Source organism: Neopelma chrysocephalum, unplaced genomic scaffold (assembly GCF_003984885.1).
Source record: "Neopelma chrysocephalum unplaced genomic scaffold, ASM398488v2 Primary Assembly neopelma1_65, whole genome shotgun sequence".
In the NCBI taxonomy this organism is placed as follows: domain Eukaryota; kingdom Metazoa; phylum Chordata; class Aves; order Passeriformes; family Pipridae; genus Neopelma; species Neopelma chrysocephalum.
Window position 1 is genome coordinate 6,458,284 of NW_020897722.1, and position 25,740 is coordinate 6,484,023.

At 42.9% G+C, this 25,740-nt stretch overlaps 1 protein-coding gene across 1 annotated transcript in view; it reads right to left on the bottom strand.

Annotated features, from left to right (window-relative positions):
* Positions 1 to 15,825: 15,825 nt before the first annotated feature.
* FAM20C (FAM20C, golgi associated secretory pathway kinase) overlaps positions 15,826 to 25,740 on the bottom strand; it is a 58,431-nt gene continuing 48,516 nt past the window's right edge. Inside the window, exons 7-11 of the mRNA XM_027683454.1 lie at positions 19,235 to 19,415; positions 18,546 to 18,655; positions 17,115 to 17,196; positions 16,956 to 17,015; positions 15,826 to 16,155 (exon numbers count right to left, since the gene is read on the bottom strand). Of these exons, the coding sequence (XP_027539255.1) occupies positions 15,903 to 16,155; positions 16,956 to 17,015; positions 17,115 to 17,196; positions 18,546 to 18,655; positions 19,235 to 19,415 (686 nt within the window). The 3' untranslated portion in view covers positions 15,826 to 15,902. The remainder of the gene's footprint in view (positions 16,156 to 16,955; positions 17,016 to 17,114; positions 17,197 to 18,545; positions 18,656 to 19,234; positions 19,416 to 25,740) is intronic.

Here is a 25,740-nt window from a genome sequence, read left to right on the forward strand (position 1 = left end):
GGCTCCTTCCCACACATTTCAGCAATTCACTGTGTCCTCCAAGGTAACACACCCCCTCCAACACCTGCCAGGCTGATGTGCCACTGCTGAGTTTGTGCCCAGGTCTGGGGACCTGGATAAACCACTGGATGTCCCTTAGTAGAAGGTTGGGCACGTCCACACCAGCAACCATCCTGCCCAGCAAAGCATCAAAATAGAATGCTGAAAGATTTGTCTGAATTGATTGTTGTGAGATTTTAATTTTTTATTTTGTAATCTTAACATTTTCTTCTCAGCATGTAAGTGCTATTTACAATGAATTCTTCCTCTCCTGCCCTTTGAAGTGACCTTTGCTCAGACCTGATGGCCTCTTCAGGTTGCAAGAGGGACAGTGTGACCGGAGAAGTTGGGAATTCTTCAGATCAGGGAATGTGTTGGCAAAGAATATGGCTGTTTTTTGCAATAGATTGTAAGCTCCAGTCCAGTGGGTTTTTAAAAGTATTATCAGAAGTGAAAGGCTACATTTAAAAATGTATAAGCAGGGACTTTCAGCACTGCATGCCTTCATTCATAATTCACCAGTGCTCGTTTCTAAAGAAGATTTGATATTTTTACAAGGTAAATGTACTTTGAAACCTTTCTTTACTTTGCAGTGAATGTGCAATTAAGTGAACTTACTGAAAAGGAGGAGAGGGAAGCAAGGTTTAGAATAGAGTCGCCCAAATACCCATGAAATTATTGTAATTTTCATGTAATTCAGCTGTGATTGGGAAATGTTGTTGCATTCCTGTTCTTAGTACTGGCACGAGTTTGGGGCTGGTAGAACATCTTTTCTGAAAAGATCTCCAAATTTGTGGCTGGTAACTTTTATTATCTGCACTTTTATGCCTGAAGCTCCTTGGTGGAGAGGACATAATTTTCAACTCTCTCCCTGATGTGCCTGAGCCCCACATTGCTGAAACCAGTTCAGCAGACTGGTCTGGCCTGAAAGTTGCACCAGTGTGTCCTAATACCGAAACCAAATCCTAAGGCCTGTTATTATATATGGTGCTTGAATAGAGCTGAGCTGGAGGAAAGACAGAGATCACAGAATATGCTGAGTTGGAAGGGACCCACAAGGATCATTGAGTTCAACCCTTAGCCCTGCACAGGACCATCCCCAAGAGTCACACCCTGTGCCTGAGAGAAACATCCAAACGCTTCTCGAGCTCTGCCAGGCTTGTTTACTCTAACAAGAGATACCCACCGTTCCAGTCTCCACAGTAATTAGGAGGAGCAAAGCACTCTTAAAGAACCTTCCCTGCACCTCTTATCCAGGCACAGTGTGAGGTGCAGCCATTAATCAGACAAGCTGCTGGAGATAACTGCTAATTGAGAGCTCCCTGAAGTTTCCTCCCTCTTTCTATTCATGCTGAAATATATAATTTGTTCTCTATGCTGGTGTTGAGGAGCAGGTTGTGGTTTGACACTTGTGCTGTGCAGGGGTTTGGAGGAGGGACAGGCAGTGTTTATATAACAATACAGCACTTGTGTGTGTGCTGTGTGCCCCTGTCCACAGCTACACAACAGTGTGGATGATGACTGCTCATATTCCAGTTCTGCAGGAAGAGGTAAGAGTGGGTTGTTGATAGGAACCAACTGGAGAATTCCCGTGGACATCTGACTACGAATGTCCAAATGGGTGGCCACCAGCTCAGCAAAGCAGCACCAGCATAAAAAGTGTTTGCAGCTGGTGTCAGAAAACTCAGCATGGGCTTAATGCAAGACTGTGTTGTACTATCCATTACTTCAGCATAAGGAAGGCTTTCTTTGCACTAGTAATCCTCTTAAAGCCAGAGAGCCACTTGTGGGGGAAAGTGCTGCTCAGAAGCAGAGCTTGAGATCAGGACTGGCTGAAACTACACAGAGAAATGAAGAAAAAAGTGTAATCACAAGTCTGGATAAATTAGGTGGAAAATTCATGGAAAGCACAAGAGTGAAAGCACAGTGAAACCAGAGTAAAAGGAATCAGCCAGGTTCCATGTCCCAGATGTGCTACATCACACTCAGCAATCTCTGGACAAGGTCACTTCTACCTCAAACACTGTGAAACAGCACCTGCTGCTTTATTTTCTAGCCAAAATCATCATTTTCATCCTCATTCTCATTTTCTGCTGATGGATACATTGTCCCCCATCATGATCATGCACAAAGGGTGCTATTAAAAACTGCATTAAGTCAGAATTAACTACAAGAGACTTTTGATGTGGCAGATCCCTCTTAGGCACTCTTGTCCTTCCTCTTGCTGCCGGCTTGGATGGGAGAAGAGAAGCATCAGCAGTTTGGGTTCCTTCCTACAAGGCAGATGGGACAGTGACAGTCCCCCTTGTGGCATCAGGAAGGGGGTGGGGAACTACCACTGGCTGGACCCACGACAGCTCTTTGTTCCTGCTTGTTTTTTTCCCTAACAGACTTTTACTATTCAAAGGGAAGTCTTTCCAGGGACAATGTAAGGGGAAAGTCTCTCTCCCCAAACAGGCCATTTGGGGACAGTCTCTGTCTAAGCATTTTCCCATGTAACCCTCAACTGGCTTTTTTTTCCCCTCACTGCTCCATTTTTCATCCTTTAAGAGTTGCCTAGGACTTAGGGATGAAAGCTTGCCTCATTCTCTCAAAGGATTAAATCCATTAGGCCTGTTTTTCAACTTGATTGATGTTTATATCTATAAATTGTTTTCCTTCTCATTTTCTGATTTCCTACTGATATCACAGAAAGCCTTGAAAAAAACAATCTTTGATGGAGAATAACATGTTTCAGAAGACAACTTCCCACCTTCAATGTTTGTGGATAATTAGAAGACTGAGTATAAATGGCTTGTGAAGCTGCTTATTAATGTATTTTTCTTTCCATTACCTAAACCAGTTCATTTCTCTGTTCCTTTTGTGCATCCCAGAATCTTTTCCATGCAAAAGACAAAGGTGACCCCCTCTCCACCTGTTGTCCGTGTTCTGCCAACTGTGATTTTAAGCAATATCATATTTTTAGCATCAACTGCGAGATGACTCCTGGTGTTTACATATTGCTTTATCTCTCCCATGCATTAGCAAGTGAGAACAGATTAACCCACACACTTCCCAAGGTAGACAGGTCCTGCCAGATTCCATACATGGACAAATGGAGGTGAAAAAATTCAGTGACATCATGAGATCACAGGAGCAATCAGGACAAAATCTGGAACTGCAGATTCTCCCACCCAGTAACTTTTGGCCACAGATGCATTAATAATGGGATGTGACCTTATCTAGGTCAGGTTAAGGTTTTCAACTTTGAACAAAGCCCAAGCTGTGAATTCAATGGGAAAGGACTTTTGAGTCACAATATATTGCAAACTCATATTCAGGACAGATGGCATTTTCTAAAAGTAGCTGTTTACTCCTAGAATTACTCTTCCTTCCTGTGGCATTTTTTCCCTCATTCTGTGGTTCTTCTGCCCACAAACTTGTCTTTTCCAGTATATTTCTGGTGGTAATTTTAACGATCTTTCAAAAAAAACAGCTATAAAAAACCTCTTGCCCTGTCTTTGTCTTCTTACCTTCATGATACTCTGGGGCAATATCCTGTCCTAATTGTGGATAAAAGTACAATATTTAGTTATTCTGGAAAATGTCTTTTGTCTTCATATAGGAGGTCTAATTAGATGTTTAGTTCATCTTGCTTTTTGTCCAGCTAAATGCCACCGTCTCTATTTGTGTTGCTGCCGTTTTTTCTGACTAATTAAGGAAATCAAGAATAGATTGCAAAAAGAAATACACCTTGGTTTATTTTCTTTTAGAAAACTGCTTTCAGCTGCACTGTTGTCTCTTATTTTCCCCCTTTGTAAAGGAGAGCAGACTGTTTCAGATGTCTGCCACCCTGATCTCTTCCTTCTGACAAATCCTGTCTGGATTTATGCCCGGGTGCAAACCAAGACAGAGCAGGATTTGGCCCAGCAGCCCCAACAAGAACCATACACAGAGCTTGACTCAAATCCTTAGGCACCTTATGGGGCACAACTAGACCCAGTTAAATAAATGAAGTTGTTGTCTGTGTCAGCCTCATAGTCCTGTGACGAGACTTGGCTTTTGTATTTCCCAGTCACAGGCTTGAACATTAGATTTTTCTGTTATTTAAGCCATATTTTCTTTCAGTTTGGATGACGGTAGATTTCCACTGGCACCATATTCATTAAAAGGCCTCTAAGTCCATAGCAGTATTCAAAAGTGTTGCTCATTAAACCCTGGAAAGCAGACAACCTTCCTCTTGTATGATGGAGAGGATGAAAGGTCTCATATAAATCTTCTTTATAGAAATTAAAATAGTCCCAGAAGTGCAGCATTTTTTTTTCTTCCTATTCCACACAGGTTACTCTGTTAACAATTGCAGTAAATACTGTCTTCTGTTATTTCTGGATATATTTATGTTAGAATAATCTAACAGAGATTCTTCTCTTCACATAATTAACTAGCATTCTTGCCATAATGTCTTATTGGTACCCATCACCCTGGTTTCAACACTTATTTCAAATATAAAATTAGAGACACAGATGCTGAATTTTGCACTGCTAAATTTTGTTTGGTCTGCTTTTATCTTTTAACTTTACACTTCCTATTAAATTAAAGACACCCCAACTCTCAAATTATGGAGTTGCACAGCAAATGTAGTTATTAACTTATTTTCTGGAGAGAGAGAAAAGGTAAGAGAATTATTGTTGGTACAGCAAAAGGAACGGGAGAAAAAATTGCTGGCTTCAGATTACACATAGTATGTGACTGAAAAAATGGAGCCAAGTGGGAACCTGCAGTGCCAAACTGCAATTAATCCTGGCTCACCAAGGCTTGAAAAGCAGATTTTCAGCTGATATGTATTACACAGTACCTTGGAATAGGCAGGCAGCAGCTCCATTCCTCAGGCAAAATAGTTGTCTGTAAGAGGAGAACTGATCTGTGCAGGAGACAGAGCTCCCCGAGGTTACACACGGGGCTCCCGCCGAAGGAAGGGGCTGTGGGGAGCTGCACTGCTCGAGGCTTTGATCCTGACACGGCAGGGCTGCTGCTTAGGCTGTGCCTTCTCCAGTGCAATTGGAGTAATGGCATCAGTTAAAAGGGGGAAAAAAAATAACCCACAGACAAAAATATGTACTTTGTTCTGTGCACAGTGCACGGGCTGAAGGACCCACCTGTGACAGCTGCCAGTCACACAGAGGGGCACTGGGGGGGCCCAAACACTCTGAACAGTGGCCGTGTCACTGTCAGTGCATCACAGCTGAGCAGGCTGGGCAGGAACGAGCAAGGACAGAAAAATAACAGTTTCTGGTTAAAATGTTGTAAGGAAATAGCTTTTTAGGAAATATTTGTGTTTATGGACATTTTCAGCATTTTACCCTTGTTTTTGTTAATTTTTAACCTGTGAAAGAAAAGCTCTTTTACTCACTGTTCATTTGACTTTTGGTCCTTGGAGCGCTGTTTTTCATAACTGCTTTGTTTAATTTTTCTAAAAATGGTTACATTTTCCCAGATGGTGCAGGGATAGGGATTTTGGGAGGAAAACCCCACTCTTACTGTTATTAAAAAAAAAAAAGAAAATTTAATATATCGTGGGCTACTGCTGCTGCATTTTCATGGAAGAATTATTCTTCCTTGCCTGGGCAGGACCATTCTCCAGGTTTCTTCCCAATGTTTCTGTCCTTGTTTGGGTTTAGTCTTATATCTCCAACTCTATTTTATGTTACTGAAGTGAAAGCATATTAAATCTCCATGAAGCAGTTGTCTTAGACCCGGTCAGGTTTTCACAATCAGAGCTTTTTCATAAATCTGGGCATGTAGAACTTCAACAGTCTTTAATGCTACTGTAAGAGTAGGAAACAGCAGCTTCTTTCATTCAGAAGCACCAAGCATATTACTGCAGTCAGACACAGACCAATGGTCTCATGAGCAACACTTATTTCCACTATTGTTCCTGCTCATGCCAAAGATTAATCTCTTTGCCCACAGCAGCCTCCTTGTCTGATTTATTTGTGTGCATGAAAGAGACCATACCCCGGGCTCTGGCTCTGTGCAGTCATTGCAGGGACATCCAATTAGCAGTTCATCATTTTATTTTGATTCAATGATAGTTATGATGAACAACCCCACTTGGATTGTGTCCTCTGCTCTTTTGTGTTGCTATTAACACATGCTCAGCGCTGGCTGTGTGAGAGACCAGCCCTTGCCTGCATGCAAAGCCAGCTGGACTCAGAAGGGGCCTTTTTAGTGGCTTCAGAGGACCTTGGATGCAGGCTCTGATGTGAAGTATAAGCTGGTAGTCACAATAATTTGCTTTTTCAATCACAGGAAACTCCATGCTTCTGGATGCAACCAGCTCAAACAAATACATATTCAAATGAGAGCTCACCATAGGTGGGAAGAGAAATGTAATTGCACCCAATTTCGCACTTGCACTTGTCCTCTAGGAGCTAAAAGAGGATTTTTAATACACTTGTTATGAATATCTGCTCTGTCATTTTTGCAAAATGAGCACATTCCTGATACTTTAAGAATTAGCTTCCTCTCTCTCTAAGATATAGGCAAAATGAGGCACGCTGTTATTCATGTATTTATTTATTCATTCATTATTTTTTTGCGTGAAGCATACTGGGCAATTCATCTTGTTCCCAGGAAAACCCCAGGGGAGATGGAGAAGGCTCAGCATTCAGCTCTGAACTCAATTATCACAAATCTCATCCTATAAATTAGAACATGTTGAAGAGAAGGAAGAAAATGCAGCTCTCCATAGTACATTCCCTGAAAGAAAGAAAGAGGGAAAAATGCTTTTGGACAGTTGCCTTGAGAAATACAGGGGAGGGAGCTTATCCAGCCTTCCCCAGCTCCATGCTGCAGGAAGGGAAAGGCCATTAGCTGTGCTTCCAAATATGTTTTGCCACGTCACGGTTTCACAGACTGAGCAAAGTCCAAACCATCAACAGTAAACATGGGCAACATACACCATCCTTGACTCCAGGATGTATCTGGAGCTCAGACATGATCCTTCCCTCTAAGGAAAGCAACTTTTCTTGCTCAAGTGAACCAAATAATGAGCTTGTATTTCTCCCTTTAATGACTCGAGGTTAGTTCTAAAAATATATTATTTCCCCAAGTAATTCAGATGCTAGAAACCCATCAGGAGAGCACCTACTGGGTGTGTCCCTGCAGCACGACTTATGTCCACTATAAGTGACATCTATGACTTCCACAGACCTGCTCCACAGCTGCACAATGTGTACCAGCACCTCCAAATGCTGTGATGAAGAGATTTCCAGAAAAATATCACCAGTTTTGACAAATCTGTACCACTGATCTTGCTAACATGTTGACCTACCCAGTATTTTCCTTAAGTGATGTTCATAAGATGTGATTTGTAACCAGAATATTTGCTGTGGTCCTTCTAACAACTTCATTTACAGCCAAAGCTGGACACCCATGTGTGCCTGGGAATAGGGGAGCGGGGTGTGCCAAGTGTGCTGATGCAGCACAGAAGCTATAAAAGTAGGAGCTTGCTCCTTAAAAACTAACTGATAGTGGTGCATTGCTGACTTTATTTAAATAGTGGTCCTATTTGAATGTGTTGCCTTGTTTAATGCAACTTTTTAAACTTATTTGGGTTCTGACTTACTCTGGGCAGCTGCCATGGTCTTTGTGGCAGTGGGAGACCACTGTTCCTGGTGTCTCTAAAGCTCTGCACTGAAGGTGGAAAAGTGAACAATGGGCCTCAGATGGCCAAATACACAGACAACCTACAGCTCTGTGTTGTGCTGGGTTAGATGAGTGGCTGCAAAGGGGTTTGAAGGCTGATGAATGAACAAGAAGCTGCTTGCTGGCTGAAGTAGTGTCTAACCAGTCAGTTCACCACCATTTCTGGCAACTGAGGGGAATGTGTAAGGAACAGGCTCTCAGGCTGCTGTGGGATGTGTTTGACAGGCAACATTCTTGTGAGTCACCAGCACTCAGTTTTAGAATCGTTCAGTCTGAGGTGCAAAGTGTGGAGACCTGGTAAATAAGTGTCTGAACCTCTTAAAATGCTAATCAACCATCACAGGCTTGAGGTAGGATGCTCTAATAAAGGTGAGGATATGTGAGATCTCTCATAAATATGCAGCAGCCTGCCAGCTGGTTGGCAGATTACACAGGATGGTATGGTCCGTATATTTTTCTACTAACTTCTTACTCTCCCTCCTCTGTAAGTAGCATCTGTTTTCACCTGCTGCACAACTGTAAACAGCTAAGGGGTTACTCTTTAATCAGGAACCACATGTACCAACACCATGTCAAATAAAACACTTGTACAACCATTAAGCTCTTTCAATTTTTAACATTCCTGTTTCCAGGGTGTTTCTCAGAAGCTCAGGCGAGCAGCTCTGTACCTCTGCAGCTGCTATAGGTTGGATCCAAAGAAACTTGAAACCTCTGGGAAGCTTTCCATTAACTTCACTAGATTAGGTCCTGTAACAGGAAAATACTCATAATTTCAGGCTTCATGAGATGGCTCTGCCAATGCCTGTTTAAGAGGTGAAAAAATACACTGTGGGGACCACACATCCTGAAGACTGCAAAAACAATTTTTCCACTGAAGCTACAGAACCATAGAAATGTTTAGTTTGGAAAAGACTTCTAAGATCATTGAGTCCAACCATTAATCCAGCACTGCCAAGTCCACCACTAAATCATGTCCCTAAGAGCCACATCATTAAATCCCTCCAGGGATGGTGACTCAGCCACTGCCTTGGACAGCCTGTTCCAATGCTTGACTATCATTCAAACATGAGCCATGACACAGGTTTTCAAACCTTATCTGAGCTTCTCCGGAAAGAACAGCTTCCTTCCACTTCCTGCATCAAGCCTGAAGATTACCAGCAGGCTCTTCTTGCTTACTCTGCTCTAAGCAGCTGTTAGAGCCTTCAGGACAGCAAAGAATCAGGAGACCACCCCCCACAAACACTCTGGTGCCTCAGCAATGCTGAAGGTTCAAAACACCAGTTTCAGTGCAAGTGCCAGGATAACAGCTGGAGTCAGGAGGATCTGTAGGTACTGAGTCAATAAGAATTCGGGTGTTTTTTCTTACCCCAGACAAGTGGAGTACTTGTGCTAATGACATTTTCAGTCCCTCCTGATGAATTTAAGGAGCACAGTTCAGCAAGGCTGTTCTACACATACAGAGGCAGTGTCTTTGTCTGTGCAGGTGCAGATAGCACAGAGGATGTGCTCAAATCTGGCCCTCAGATGGGCAGGGAGGGTAAAGCCCTTGGTCAGGTTCTTTTGAAAGGGCTCTGGAGGAACAAGTGATTTCACAGGAACTATACAATCCTAGAATGGTTTGGGGTTGGAATGGACCTGCAAGATCATCTTGTTCCACTCCCCCTGCCATGGGCAGGGACATTTTCCACTAGATCAGGTTGCTTAAAGTCCCATTAAGCCTTGCCTTCAACACTTCCAGGGATTATCACACAAGCTCCTGTTTAAATCTACCAGATGTATCACAAAGTGAGAGCTCTCTAGGCATGGCCAACATCAGGAAACTTGCTGCAAACAGGAGAGTCTAAAGTTCACTGCCAGCATTTAAACAAAGCTCCAATTACAATGCAAAGACTTGGCTATAAGATGCCTCAAGTTATAAATAATGAACGTTGATGTTCATTCAGGCAAAAAATACAACCATTAAAAATGGAATTTCAGTACAAATCAGTGATGCAGACATCTAGACATATAGAGAAAAGATAAACAATAATAAATTATTAAATTTTACAGCTAGGAAAGCCATGGGAAAGTCAGAGGGACCATTCATCTGTAAATGGGGCAGTGAAAGAAGATAATGCAACTAAATTCTACTCCTGTAAAACCTTCACTGACTTCACTGATTGAGGAGGAGTTACTTAAAAATCAGCAGAAAGGGCTCTGATTTGGTGTAGAAAATGATGCAAGCTTCACTCACTGGATGAACCAGAAATGTCTTTTATCATTGCTATTTATAAAGTGCTGGCAAAGATTCCTGGTGCTACTCTTCAATGTTGCACGAATTGTTATGGTGGAGGACTACTAGGAAAAGCTACAAGGGAAGCTGCTTGCAGTTTTGGATAGCCTGATTTGCTTAGTTTACAAAACAAAAGATTTGTTCTCTATTTCCAAAGATCAGCCTAAGATCAGAGCAATAAGTACTGCTCTTGGCTTAGTTATTGGTGTTGACAAGAAAGGATTTGACCATCAACTTGCCTTTGTCATTTTAGGTTGTTTCTTTTCCCTGTCTTGGGCTTCCTCAGCTGCACTGCTCACATGTTGCTGACAGCTTTAGCTCTCATTTGTCACTTATGTGTGCATGAGGATTCAGAATATGCAGGCAAATTGTAGTCCTCCCTTGATTTACGGCACCTTCTGCAGGCATCCAGGTGCTCCAGGGAGCACAGAGGTCACAGTATTCCAGCAGACTCCAGCACCACTTCGGGAGTGACACATGACTGGTGTTAGTACAGCAGTTGGGGGATGAGATTTTGAATTGTCTGCCTTTCAGGTAGGATCTGTCTTAGGCCAGCCTGGGATGTATTTTGAAGTTCTGTCAGGGTCAACTAAAGCATGTAGGTGGTTTTGGGCATATGTCTTACAGTCAGTGAGGCGTCAGAAGAATTTATGATGAGATCCTAATGCCATTCATTACTGTGGCCAAGGCACAGTGTGACCCAGATTCCCACATTCATAGAAGTGGAGAGTGCTCTGGTCCAACACCTCCAATTTCAAGATAATTCTGTTTCAGTTCAAGCTGCCAATTCTGTCTGCAAGCTGTTGGGTTTGGGCCTGTACCTGAGAAAGAGTCAAGGCATAATACGTTACTTGTGAGAGGGGACAGGGGCTGATTGCATAGTAAGGTCATTTGAAAGACAGGAACTGATCTCCCAGCACCTAAGTCCTCATATGCAGTTGGCATTCCTCCCACACTGCTCAGAACCCCCTTAGTTCTTCACTTTAATTATATCAAAGTTGTATAAATGGAAAACCTTTGAAAGTGTTTAATAAGTCTAAAAAGATGGACCAGCGGGTATTCCAGCAGCTCTTTTCTAAACACAAACTTTTGCTTTGACCTTGCATTAGAGGAAGAGCAACTGGTACTGCCAAATCAACAACCTCCTCTTTGCTTATGCTTCATTTCTAACCATGGCCAGAAGTGGTCTGACCTCAGTTCTCAGGTCTTTTGACCCAACACATTGAATGGCTTCTAATTTTTTTTCTAGACAGCCCCCAAAAGCATTGAATTGGTACTTTACTGATGGAAATGTAGAAGGTAGCAGATAATTGAGTTTGATCTGGTCACAGATGGAATTATAGCTGGAGGCTACCTGTGAATGACTTTTAGCATAAAAATATAATTCTCAAGAACTCAGCAGCTTCTAACTGGTAATAACTTGAAATTCATGTGAAAACTTGTTCCAGAACACTCAACATTTCCTTCAAACACTCAATTTACAGTTTCAAAAGAATATTCCTTGTGCACACTTATTTCTGCTTTTTGAGCTCCAAATATTTTAGTAAACAATCACCTGCAAGAAACTCCATAGAAAAAAACTGATAGCTGGAATAATTTCTGGAAAATGAACTTTACATTCAATACTAGAAGAAAAGTTATCAACGCTCTATGTCCAGCCCCCAGCTGGAAACTTAGAACTCTTAGGCTGGGGCCACAAAAGCCTGGATTCAGGGACAGTCATTAGGTGGAGTCTGGATGTGTTAAAGGGACGGTGCCATTGCTGCAATGGAAGGTAGCAGGGTGTTCCCCCTGGGCAGATACAGGCTCTGTATCAGGTACAGGCTCACTAGCTGGAACCAGATATACCCTTTGGACACTCTTCCCTGTAACACCCACGTAAGACAAGTTCGTTTTCAGTTCAGTGCCCAAAGGCAACAGTCAGGCTAAAATCCGAGTTTCCCTCCTCCTACACAACACATCTTGATGTTGCTTACACTGCAATCTGCTTCAGGCTTCCAGCTTGTATATACATCATGGGCTCTGCCTGGCTCTGCTGATCACAACAGTGATATCTAATTCAAACAATGAGAGCTTTTTCCCTTTAACTTGTGTGAATTTCCTTTGATGCTTAAATAACTGAAAAACCGCAAAAGCAAATGAGGCTCTCATCTGAATTACTCAGGAGAGCACAGTAAGCTATTCTAAGCTGTCAGATACAGTTGTAATTAGGTGCTTTTAGAAGTATATTATCTATTTTTATCTGTTATTTATTGTGCATACTCTATTTATTGTGCTGAACTCATTATGTCCCTGACAGACTACTGCAGATTTCTCAGGTCTTTAATTGTCTGGGTGCTCCTGCTACACCCATTTTCGAGACTCTGAGACAAACCAACTGAATTCTGACATTTATTTATCTTCTTAAAGCAAATCTTTTTGTCTGGTAAATATGTAGGGCTCCTAAAGAGATGTTACACCATGTCATACTAATCCTGCTTAGTTTGTGGATTACTGACCAAACGCACAGTGACAGCCCTTTCGGAGCCACCATCTCCCACAGCTGCAATCTGCCGAGGTGCACAACCTCTGCACACCAAACCCACCTTGTCCTCCCCACCAGGACCCCAAGAATGAGCTGTGTCTGTGCAAAGACACCCTCAACTCTTACCAGCTGCTGGGAGAGCTGGAAAACTCGTTTCTTGTAGAAGGATGTATTTCACTGTGGGAGAGCAACACCCTCTGCCTAAAGGCAAACCCATGAGGTTTTCAGAAGAACTTCAAGCCAGCTGTTTCTTGGGGCAATGCAGATGCACCTCAGAAGTAGGGGTTTGCCTCTGCCTGGACTGTACAGAGTCATCCTCAATGCTGTGTTACCCCAAGAACTGACAGGTAGAGCCCCAAGTTCACTCCCTATCTCCAGTTTCCTGTCTCTCATGCCCACTCACCCCTGCTCTAACAAAAAAGAAATAGCAGAACAAGGCAATAACTCTTCTCCCTTCCCAAATACCTAGAAAATGAACATGAGTCAAAGCTCCAGCTGCCTGCCAGCAGGAATGCAAACACATCAGAGCTTCCTGGTAGATACCAAGAAGCAACTCCACAGCCTGTTTAATTAATCATCCCTTCCACTCCTTGCAATATCCTCCAGTTCAGCCCATGTCCTCAGCTACCCTGACCATGGGTGGGGTCTGAACTCACCTCTTACCATTAATTGCCTGAGCACCCCACAGCATTTTCAGGCTGCACTGCCCAGGTCGTGTTAATTGACCCCAATCTCTCATCAGAGGCACTGAGGAAGGGAAACCCTCCCACCATGTCAGCTGGTGTCTCCCTTCTTCTAGGATACTTGTATGTCTCATGCCAAGGAAAAGCCTCCCCTTCAGCTTTTCTGTATGCCTAATTTAACACTGGAAATGAAAAGAACTTTTATAGGTCTACATCAAAGTTCAGGACAGGAAGGAAACTGGAGACCCTTGGAACTCATTATAATATGGCAAGGATTAACGACCTTTAGTTCTATACATTCTACACAAACACTACTTATTCCATAAGAAACAATACTTATTCCATAAAAACACTACTAGTTTTGCTTATAGAAATTCAGAATTAGATTCATAACAGTAAGTTCATATCCCTGACAGCACCAGGCAGCCTTCTTCGGCTTGAACCACCCTGCCAGGAGCTCCTGACCTACACCTGGCTTCTAAAGAGCAAAGGCCTCCACTGTATCTGCTCCTCTCTGAGCTAGGAGTCTGCCAAAGTGCTACTTTCCAAAAGAAAACCAGGTTTGCTGAGCTGACCACAGGAGCAAAAAGCAGAGCAGCCCCAGGAAGGTGATTTTATAGCCCCCGTCAGCTGTCCTGGCACAATCTCACTGTGAGAAAAAGCTGCACCTCCAGGAAAACCACAGCCAGGCATTGAGACTAAAGCAAGGATAGTACCACCCATCTCACCTTTTTATAATCCTGTGTTTTGGAGGTTTTTTTGGCTAATGGGGGGAGAGTGCTGCAGTGCCAGTGCTGTATTGCAGATGATATCCATGTCATCACCGGTCGATCCTCTAAAGTGGAAAAAAAAGCCATGGGATAATACAGAAATTTTCCAAGTTCATGGACAGCTGTACAATTTGAGATACTCTGTTGTCTTTGTATGCTACGTGTGTGAGAGACGTAGGAATTTGAAATGGGCCATAAAATATAAAAGACATGGGGTTTTTTTAGTGATAATATATCAACCTGAGAAGTGAGTGAGCCCATATCGCAGCTCTTTGTCTCATTCATAATTTTAATATGCTGAAAGGCCCACATTTTAGTCTATCCGGCTACAAGCTTTTAAAGTATATGTTTATGAATCCCTGAGAAGAAAGACATCAAAAGAAACAAATGGCAGCTTTGAATTATAGTGGTGATGAATATTGTCATAATAAATTCTCTCCTCACCCAAAGGAGTAATAAGGGATTCCTGCTGTACCACACCATGTTTTCACAAGTCAAATAAAGCCACGTGTTCAATTTATAGCTTGCTTTGGGGCTGAAAGTCTCCACACATCTTCTGTGAATGCAGCTGAACATGATTCAAAACTATTTGGTTAAGAATATAAGAATACCATGTTTCTAGCTAATTTAGGCTGAGATTTTCTAGGTTGTGCACGGGCTTTTGCTACCCAAGTCAGAGGCATTGATGTGTCTAAATCCTCTGGGCAGCATGTCAAGCCATAATCTTTTAGAGGTGTTGCTCTACAGCTTGTTTCTACAGCTATAATTGCAGGAGGAAGGGATGCTGAAATGACAGTCAAAACAATGCTTTCATATGAAAGATTAGCCATTTCAACACCATGGTCCTTATCAGAGTTGCAATGTATATTAATCACCAATTCCCCACTTCTGCTCCATTTGCTGTTGCTACAAAAGGGGATGACAATTTAAACAACCACTTCTGGGACACTTGGCTGGTGCACACAGCTTTGCTCTGAACAAGATGAATGAATCCATTTAGACACAATGGCTACACATTTTGCCATATCTTTATTGCACTTTTACCACGTTGCAAACAATTCCACAAAAATGCTGCAAAAGTAAGCCTAGAGCTGCTGAAAGCAGCCTTTTACCCATATATGTATATATTTACACAAAACTATCAAAAGCAAAATTGAAAAGTAGCAGCTCAGCTATGATAGTCTAGAAAGATAAGAGCTGCCACCTCCTTATGGACAAATAGTACAACTTGTCATTTTACATCACTTTGTAAAACCAACATTCAAGTATTCCTGTCAATGCACAATTAGTGAAATTCCCTTCTGGTAACCACTGTATTTATTATTATTATTATTATAATTATTATTATTTTTTGCCTTTAAAGGTTCTTAATGCCTTAACCCTTTAAATGCTGAGTAGCTGGGGGGAAAAAAGCATTCAATTTAAATAAGATACAGTGGATTAGAGCACTTAAAGGGTTAACACAAAATACTAAGTGGACTGTCACCACAAATAAAGTGTGAGTCACAAAACTATGCCATCCCTCTTAGTTAAATTTGGTAGGTAGGTCTGGGGTTTCATAGATATACCATATATAAATACAAAATATTAAGTAAAGGCCTCCTTTCTATACAAAAAAGGACAGGAGGTGTTTTGCTATCAGACTGTTGTCTGTCAGCGATCTGAGTATTTTCTGAATCTTTTCATAATCTCTCCTCAGGAACTAATGAAAAGCATCACATTAGACTTATTTTTTCTTAATGAACTAATCCTTTGCAGAGTCTACACTTTACCTACTTTGGGAACAATTATATCTCATTTCTGAATTCACTGAATTCACAAAGTGGCATACACAGTCTTTTGCAAGACTTATTTTTATTTTCTTTTTCTTTTTTTTCCTCTTTGAATCTTCTTTACTTGGCTGGTAAAAACGTAGTCTTGCGATTTCACTACCTCTCGGTCGTAACAGTGTTAACATCAGTGTTAAAGTCATTTTCAACCACATTGTCATAACCATCCTTTTCTATACAGTCACTAACAGCCTTGAGGACAATCCGTAGCCGCCTGTCCATCGCCTCCAAGTGAGGCTGGTAGAGAATCGGAGCTATTTTATCTTTTAGCAAAGATTCTTTCATCAAGAGACTGAGTTTGTATTCCTCCTTGGCTAACAGCTGTAATCGCAGATAGGTAGACTTCCTTATTCTAGGAGAAAAAGGAGAGGAAAAAATGCAAATCAGTATTTTCATCACCGTTGGTCTTGACAGGGCTAAAAGGCTTACAGTCAGCATTGCATTAATAGTGTAAAAAGCATATTATGTGATCTGAAATTATGAGAACCAGGCACTGTCACAGTCCTAATGAGCAGCTGGCATTGTCACCTGGCCAGTGATCCCCAGGGGCCTTTAGAGGTGGAGAGGTTTTGGAGCACAGCTCGATGTTGAAGTGCAGGCAGCCCTCGTGTTCCTCAGCTGGGAAAGGCACCAACTGGAGCTGGTGCAGCATTCACAGGGTCATGTCCACCTTGGCAATGACACACATGGCACTGAGCAGGGGGATGGGTGACAGCAGTGAAGGCTCCTCAGGCTCACACTGCAGGGATCTCAAGAGCCCCCCCTCCCCCGAGTTTCACCCTGCATCTCAGCTGTGCAAAGCTGAAACTCAAAATATCACCTGCCCTCTCTGAAAACCCTGGCCATGGGCACCAAGGAAAGCTGTGGTGAAGCACCTGAACCAGCTGGGATAAGTTTTGCCACTTGACTTTCGTGGGTATTTTGTCTTCAAGCCTCTCTTCTGACAGCTCATAGCCACACTCCTGCAAGGTCCTGATCTCAACAGAGCATTTAATGTGTCAATGCCGACACTCAGGGATAGCTAAAGTCAGGCTCCATGGGTAGGATCACACCACGTCCTCATCTCCATTAATAGAATCACCTGAACATTTTCAGTCCTGTTAGTGGAAACAACTGTATAAACCAGGAAACAACTCCAGAGGTGAAACATACCTGCAGCACTGGTTTAAAGGCACCAATATGGAAAGTTCATCATGGGAATATTTTCCAAACCTATTTAAAGATAAGAGCAAGAACGTGACAAAGGCTGTTTTAAAGACTCACTTTTTTCTTTTTTTTTCCCCCCCCGAAAGATTATTAAAAGATATTTACCCTCTTCCATTATCTAAGTGGATAATAAACGTTTCATTTCCAAACTTCTCAAAGGTTTCATAGTGATGTCGATCCATGTTACCTATGGAACAAAGAGGAAAAAAGGTCATTCTCACTCTGGTTTGCTGCTGAGCCTGCAGGTCAGGGCAATGCAAAGGCCCCAGTTCAACAAGAAGCCCAGTGCTCCTCACACATGATGGCTGTGAAGGGCAGGGAAAGGAACGGATTTACTGAGCTCATTTGCTTCTACCATGGATACCCCAAAGTGTGTGATGCTGGAAGATGGTGGAAATGAGCCCTGCTGCTCCAGCCTGGGGTCAGCACGGTGTGTGAAGCAGCCACGGCACATGTGACATGTGAGGCTTGGCTTAGGGAGAGGCAAATGCCTCAAGCAGGGCTGTTAATCCACAGGACTTTGTTAATATTGCATTAAACTTTTTGAACCCCGACCAAACATCATGGTTTTCCTCTATTAAGAACTTTGTCCAAATTTCTGACTGCCTGGAAGGCCAAAACAGTATCATGGCTCTAACACAGGGATCAGGATGGTTCTGCAGTGGTACAGCTGCACAGCCCCTTTGGGCACCAAGGGAGGCAGCCGTGGGACCTGCTCTTTAAGGTCCATGTGCAGAGTATTGGTGCCAAGCTATAAGTTTTATCTTCATGGCAGGAGTCTGGAGCTACTTATATATGCCACATATGGCTCCTGAGCTGTGACTTGGCCTCTCCTACTGCAGCCTATTGCAGAAATCTCAGTGGGGGCGATGGCAGAGGATATGTCCACGCTGGCATGTGCCTAGAGATCAAGTGTGTAGGTTGGCAACTTACAGGTGTATGAGCTACAGCAGAACAGATTTCATATGAGAATGTCTCAGTGTCAACCAATGACTGGGCTAGGAATGTGTCACTATTATCCAGTTTTTAATAATTATTTTATTCTGATTTTGTTGCATAAGCAGATAAAACCTTCCTGATAGATACCACAACTTCCTTTGTGGCAAAGCAATGCCTCTTCCCCCCCTTCTCCCCGACATTTTATAGAGCAAGGAGCAGAGAACACCACTGCAGGATGAAAACAAAGCACCAGTAATGAGCAGTCCTTGCATGTGCCTCCAGGAGCCATACATTACAGTGGTAAAGCACTCACTAAAGCAAACTGTGAAGCCCTTCACTGTTGTGAAGGAGACTGGCCTGACCTGCATTCATCATCACTCTGCATTTCTGAACATCTTTGTTCCTTTAATCTGCACTGATGGGAATACATAACCATGTAAATCTGCATTTTCTCATAATCATCTAGGACGGCACATACAGTAAATGCAGCTTCAGCCACGCTTTAGCAAACTGCTGAGCTATGCAAGCAGTGTAGAAAGAAATGGTTCTTATTCTAATTAAATGTTGCATTTAATTTTTGAAAGAGATGAAACATACCCATTAGGAAATCAAAAACTGTCATATCCATTATATCCAGAATTCTGGTCCCACTGTCATACGGGGGTGTTTGTTTAACCTCTTCACAATAATCTGGATCAACTTCCCATCTGGAAAAGGCAATATTTTGATATTTTATGTGACATACAAAGCTTACTGAAAATTACAAAAAAAAAAAGTTATTTTTCAAAGATCTAGTTGTGTCATGTTGGACTGAGGGCAGGGTCAGGTAGAGGCAGCAAATTCCTCAGGCTGCTTCCAGCAATGCAGGCAACCGAGAAAGATTGTGACTGATGAAAAGGGAAGAAAACCACAAGATTGAAAACTATCTGGCTAATAGCTTCAGGATTTAGGAGACTAGCTGCACCATCAGTCATATGATGAAAACATCTCAGACTTGCTTAGGGCTGCTGATAGCAGTGAATCTTTCTCCCTCTGATAGGACTTAAGACAGGTCCCGTTGCATCTTGTCAATGCCACTGGAGGTATTTGTCCCATGAGGGAATTATGCCATTGAAGGTCCTTTTGGGTTCAGGAGCATAAGCTGGAGCTCCTGGCATGTTAAGTGCCCTGTCCCTTCCCAGGAGATGGAGAAATGCAGGTGCTGTCCCAAGGCCAGGACAGCCAGGGCAGTGACTGCAGCACTGGTTTATTTTCCCATTGCCCTCCCTTTGCTCACCACTACTCACTCTGCTTTCTTGCGCTTGTGGTAGGAACGTCTCCAAGGGTTTCTCCAGGTTTTCCTTTTTGCTAAAGACAAATCTGGTAGGAAAGCAGCCAGGGACCCTTCAATCTGATCTGGTTTTCCACACAGGGCGTGCTCTGTTGAGCAGTAGTAGGAACATTCCCCATAGAAGCAGATGTTGTTGGCTGGCAAATAAAGGAAAAGAATTATAAAACCTACCCTTAAATTAGTATTTGAGAATTCATAAAAGCACTGATGTATGTAGGAGCAGAAATAAATCCAAAACCCTGTTACCACACATAGTTTTCTTCCACTAAAACCACTAGAAAGATATTCATTTCAGTGGCTGTGATCACGCCCTGTGCTGAGCTTTCTGTGACTATTTCCAGTTTATTTATATATTCCAAAACCATGTTTTTTTAAAAAATCCTTTTCTTTCTCCTTTTTTTCCCCCCAGACTGATACATTCCTTGGGTTCTATCTGTTACCCCAGGCTGGAACCCCAAATCCCACAGCTGAACAAGTGGCACATGCCCAAAATCAAGTAATTTTTCAAAACCTTGGCTCGTTTCTTTAAGAACAGAGAACATTTCATTCATTTACTTGTTGCCTTGTTGGTGTGAGAAGAACTGGCAGTTTTAGTACGGAGAATTATTTACCATGCAGGCTCCCGTGGGGGTGTGTGTAGAAGGTGGAAATAGCACAGATGTAACTCTGTCAGCACACATCCCAAACACAGATGTCTTCCTCCACACCTCACACTACTCCAACAACCACAGAAAAAGAATCTGCAGCAGGTTTTGGAACTCGTGTTACCTTAAAACCTCCCCAAAACCGCCACCACCTATTTCTGTACCAACAGGAACACCCACCTCTTTACAGGAACACCCTGCCCACGGGAATTCACTGAAGGTGAGAGAGAGCAGCTCATCCCCAAAGCCCACCAACGCTGGGCCACGAACAGGAATAGGAGCACACTGCTGCTCTTGTCAGTGTGCTACAACTCTTTTGACATTGCTTTATGCATATAAAATGTCATTAGAGGAAGAGTGTGCCCTTTCCTCATGGTAATACATGAAGCTGAGAAGTCACATTGCGTCCTAATTCCCCACTAGGCCTCTAAATTCAAATATTATTTCTGAGCGCCTCTCCCTTTGAGCAGGATCAGTATAAATGAGGCAGGAAGGGCTGGGAAAAGAGGGAGGTGATTTCCTGCCTGCCACAGAAGACCTGGTGGCTCAGAAGGGTAAGCTGGTGGGTTTTCATCACAGTGATGCCCTGCAGCACGTGGCCCTGCACATCACTGTGACATCCCCTCAGACCAAACCCAACCTACAACCAGTCAAGTGCCCCATGGAGATGGTGCAGTGCTGGTGGGGGAAAGTGAGTCAAGGGGATAGGGAACAATACTGGAGTTAACAGGAGGGAGCGAGGAACACAGCAAGGAGCTGTGTTTGGAGAAGGAGAAGTAGGGGAACATAAGGTCTCACGATGTGTTTGATTGTATTAAACAGCTGCATTATCTGGGACTGGCTGCTAACCATGGAATTACACCAAATAAGTGGACTGTAAGGCTGATGTGTTACTACTTGACAGTTTGTCTCAGCTTTTCATTTCCAAGCCTCTATTGATATCCATCAGATTTGTCCATGAAGTTGTGATAACTTTGCTCTAGAGAAAGCCCTTTCACATCCCTCTGCTGTGACTGATCATAAGGGCCACCCATCCATCCCTGCCCAGAAACAACTAACCCAAACTGTATATTTACATTCGCAGGGTTGGATCATACCAGTTAAACACATCCTGGCAAAGTCCAGAAATATTTACTCTGTGGCCAAAAGCCTTGTTGACAATTACTAAAAGAAAAGTACTTCAGGCAAGAGAAAATGAAGAACAGAAATTACAAAAGGAAGGAAGGGAACAGTCCCTTAATATCTTAATTAAAGGAACAGTAGCTTGAGATTTCCCATGAGCTGAGAAGTGATCATGTCCTTGGCCAATAAGCTGCTCAGCTTGGCTATTTCCTACTAACCCCAGCACAAGTCCTGGTGCTGCTCATTCCATGATATGCCTGTTCACTTCTAAACAGAAATCCCACTAATTTTTCATTTTATGCAGCTCAGTAATATCGTAACTGCAAAAGACAAGTTTTGAAGCCCTTTTTACAAATTGCACGGGAATGGATGAACTGCAGTTAGGGAAACTTGGGTTGGAAGAGACTCTGGAGGCCTCTGGTCCAAGCCACAGCTCCAGGCCAGCTTCTCCAGGTTAAAAAAATCTGCAACCCTCAGCTTCTCCTTGTGCACCAGGTCCACCAGTTCCAGGACTGTCTCAGCAGCCTCCTTCAGATCACTCATCTCATTAGTCTAAAATCAAGTATAAAGTCAAAACCCAGACAAACCCAATCTAAGGCAAGTCCTGGGCACGGTGCCCTGCAGTCTAGAACCTCTCATGGGTTTCCTTTTCAAAAATGGCAGCTGGACTTGGCACAGCTTTTGCAGGGCTAACACAGGTGCCTCATCTTCACCTTTAACCACCCTGGCAAAACCAGGAAGGCTTCGTGTCTCCCTGTGAACCTGTTCCATCACTCAGGATGAAGGTAAAGAGTTGTCCAAGCAGCTGTGGGCAGTACTGCCAGCTGCAAATGGGCCATCAGGAAGATTGGGATATTCTCAGCCAACAAAAACTGGGGGAAAACATCTGTGATTTATATCCTTAAAAGAAATTATTGCAGATAAAATATTTCAAGGGGTTCCAGGCTGCCACAAGGGATGGTTTACAAGAAATCACATGCAGATGCTGCTTGCTGCAGGCTAAAGCAGAAGAGTTAGGGAATACAGAGATCCCTTCTTTCCTGAGCACCAGCTGCCTCAGTGGGAAGGTCAGGTTTTCCCTGTGCTGCAGCCAGGGTTTGTGTTTCTACTGATTTTAAGCAGTGGGGCTTGGGCTTCAATTCAGCTGTCTCAGCATCACCCCCTCATCTGTGGAGGGAGGGAACCACACGGATTTATCTTGACCGCCTGAGACAATTTATGTTCCGGGCTATCTGTGACCTGACTCCCACCTGGCAGCAGGAAGCCAGTGCTCAGTTATCTGACACCATAACAGTTTTGCAAAGAGCAAAAGGCCCAGCAATGCCCCCCACCCTGTGCCATCACAGCCTCTGCTGCTCGCTATGTAAATCTGACCTTTCAAAAAAAGGAATTGTATTAAACACAGCATTTTGCTCAGTGGGAAGATAAATACTGTGTTTAATAGTTTGCTTCTGAATTTAACTTTGGGAACAATGAAACCCTGCTCTGTATTGTCAACGAAAGCAGCTGGGACTAATCATTTGACAGTAATCACACACTGGTATCCAGATAAATCTCGAGGAAGGCTCGGGGGCTGTGGCAGTGATGGTGTTTGCTGCTGCAGAGCGATGCAGGGAGCACGTGTGCTGCCTGCACCATTCCAGCCGCTCATCCTGCTCATCCCTGCCGGGATCCACCAGGTATTGATCTTCCCACAGAGCCCCAATTGCCTGCACCAAGGCATCCAGTCCCCCCAGCAATGGCAAGATGCATCCTGTCATTAAGGCAGTGAACTTGCAGTAAAACCAAAAGTGTATTTCTCACTGAGAACTGAGAAGTTATTTTCAATGGCAAAGCTTTTTCTGCCAGCAGTTATTCTTCCTGTGGGCTCAGACCTACTCTCCACAGCTTCTGTCCATTTTCTGGGGACAATGGAGGTGAAAGGATGCTGTATCTCAAACTACTGCTAATGAAATTAACTGCCTTGATTGATACAAAATAGACATCTTATTATGTCTACCCTAGTTCTTATATACTGGCAGTAAGATGAAGCAGCCTGAATTATCTGTGGAAATATTAATTTTTAAGGTTTCTTAAAAATGTAGGAAAAAAAAAGAGGTACCAAATATAGAAACCCACAATTCTCATTTAAGACTTACAAGGTGCAGCAGCAAGGCTCTTTGAAACCTAAGTAGGTGACCCACATTCTGCACAGCAGGCTGAGGGTGAAATTCCAGCTAGAGACACAAGCCCAGCACTTCATGGCCATCCCATGCTGAGAGTAGGGTTTGGCTTTCCCAAGGCAAAATAAGAGGGAAAGGGGAGATGAGCTCCCTACTGGAGCATGGCCCTTCTCCTCCCATTAAAATTGCCCAAACCTTATGTTCCTCTCACCAGATAAAGATGTTTCTGTATAAGTACACTTGCAAAAGAAGAAACAGCCAGGAGTTTGTGCTCCTGCAGAGTGGGTAGAAATGGCAACAGCAGCAGTGCTGGCAAAGCAGGCAGGGAGGGATGTTTATACTTGCTGAAATGTTCAAATACTGCGAGTTTGCAACATGCAAACTTCTTCTTCATTATAAACCAAAATTGTTTCCCCAAAGCACTAGAAAGGCAAGAGAATCCCATGTTGCAATGTCTGATTTTCATTATCTGAGGAGGAATGGCTACGATTCATAATGAAATGCACGCAAAAATCATGGTCTGGTGATCGAAATTCCAACTAATTACAACAATTAAGAACCAGAGTGTCTGTGTACTCATCTAGACATTTTCTGGGCATCATCCTGATAGCTGAACAATAGTTCTCAGGAAGAAAAGGAATAAGGGAGGATACCTTGGAGCAAATTGCTTGGCAGAGCAATTCTTTCGTTGAGCATTGAGCAATTTCTTTGCATGACTGTTAATAGAGGACATTTAGCAAGCCTGTGCAACTGGAATACTGGAAAGAATCCTGAATATTTACTAAAGCTATGCATGAAAAGATCTTTCTTTTACCTTCTCAAAATAATAGGTAATTCAGAATTGCTATTGTATGCTGAGAGGGGAAAAAGAATCCATAATCCCTTGGAATTGGTTAATATGAACAAAAACATAGTGCTTACTAGCTATGTAACATTGATTTCTTTAAGCTGCTGCCTCAATTACTTCCAAAACGAAGGCTGACATCATTAATATGTCTCTTTCTTCCTAGCAAATTACTATTCATTTGTGAGAGTAGCAGGGCTACTGCAGTCTGCCCTACTGCAAAGGATGTAAAATTAATTTAAATAATTACTGACCTAATTCCATTTTTCATGTTTAAGTCCAAACTGCCTGGAAGTGCACTTTTCTGCAATCTGCTTCCTCTCTGAGTGCAGCCTAATGCATCAACTGACCTGCCTGCTCAGAGCCATCACCACTTTCCAGTGGAAGAAGGGATCCTGCTCGGTGCTGTGCTCTGAAGTACGACTGCCTGCAGCTCCCTGGCCCTGATTTCCATGGCTGATGGGACAAAGGGAGGTGTCCCAGGAGTAGAAATGCAGTGAGGTTTCTACCAACACATCCCTGTGCTGGTCCAGGGAATAACACAGTGCAGTGATGAGCATCATCAATGCCCATCCTCTGAGGGTTCCCACTGCAAACCATGGGCTCCCAGCCCAAGGGGGAGAGTGTTCTATAAAATCAATTTCATTTAGTGCTCGTTTAATTTTAAGAGAGGTTTATGTGTGCATGGAGAGGGATGTATTGCCAGCACGACCATTAATTGTCACTGAGCACCTCTGGGGAGAGAGATGCAGTGACAAAGCCACCTGAAAGGGAGTCCCAGAGGGTCCTCAGTAGGTGCACAGACTGGTTTGTGCAAGTATGATATGTCATACTTCAACTTTTCAGCTTTGTGAGCAGTTCTCCATCAAAACCAACTGCCCTTCATCTGCCAGAGGGGACAAATCAGCCTCTTCCAGTCTTCCCCAGGCTCCCTTTTCCCTCTCCATCCTCACCTTTCCAGACCACAAGTCTCACCCCTGCACCTGCCTCTTCCTTCTCTGCCCTCAATCTGCTGCTTGAGCTGCCTGCTAGGCTTGTGAAGTTGTTTCTAAATGCTTAATTTAGGATCTTTATTATTTTTTCATTAAGCATTAATTAATGTCTGCCTTTTAAGGTCAGTATGAAATACAAGACAAAGGTTGGGCATACATTAATGAGAATCTGACTAATTAAACTGGGGACTTGTAGGGAAGAACTCTGACAAGTAACCAGCATGATTTAAGCAAAGTATATTGATTTAGGAAACGTAAAAGGGAAAGAAAAAATTAATTGCTTAAGCACTTTATTCTCCAGAAAAGCCTGATTCATAGTTAATCAAGTATTTTAATTGAATTTATCTGAGGCCTCTAAATAAATTTGAATAAAGGATTATGCTTGGATCATCCCTTGGATGTCTGGAATTTCATAATGACAAGATAAAGATCTTCATCTGAACTGGCAGCCTTAACTCTGTGTTGCCCTGCTCTGTCTGCTGTAAGCTTCTCAGTACTTGAGAACAGTTTTGTAATTCTCAGAAATCATTGAAGTTCACCCCTAAGCCTTGAAATATAACGTGGGAAGATTAAAAATCAAGCAAACCTACTAATCCGTGTCTTATTTACCAAAATGAGAATAAAATGACTTATGTTTTAAATGAGCCAAAGCACCTTGTGCACGCAGACAGTCACAAGATTTTTTGCCATCATTTTTG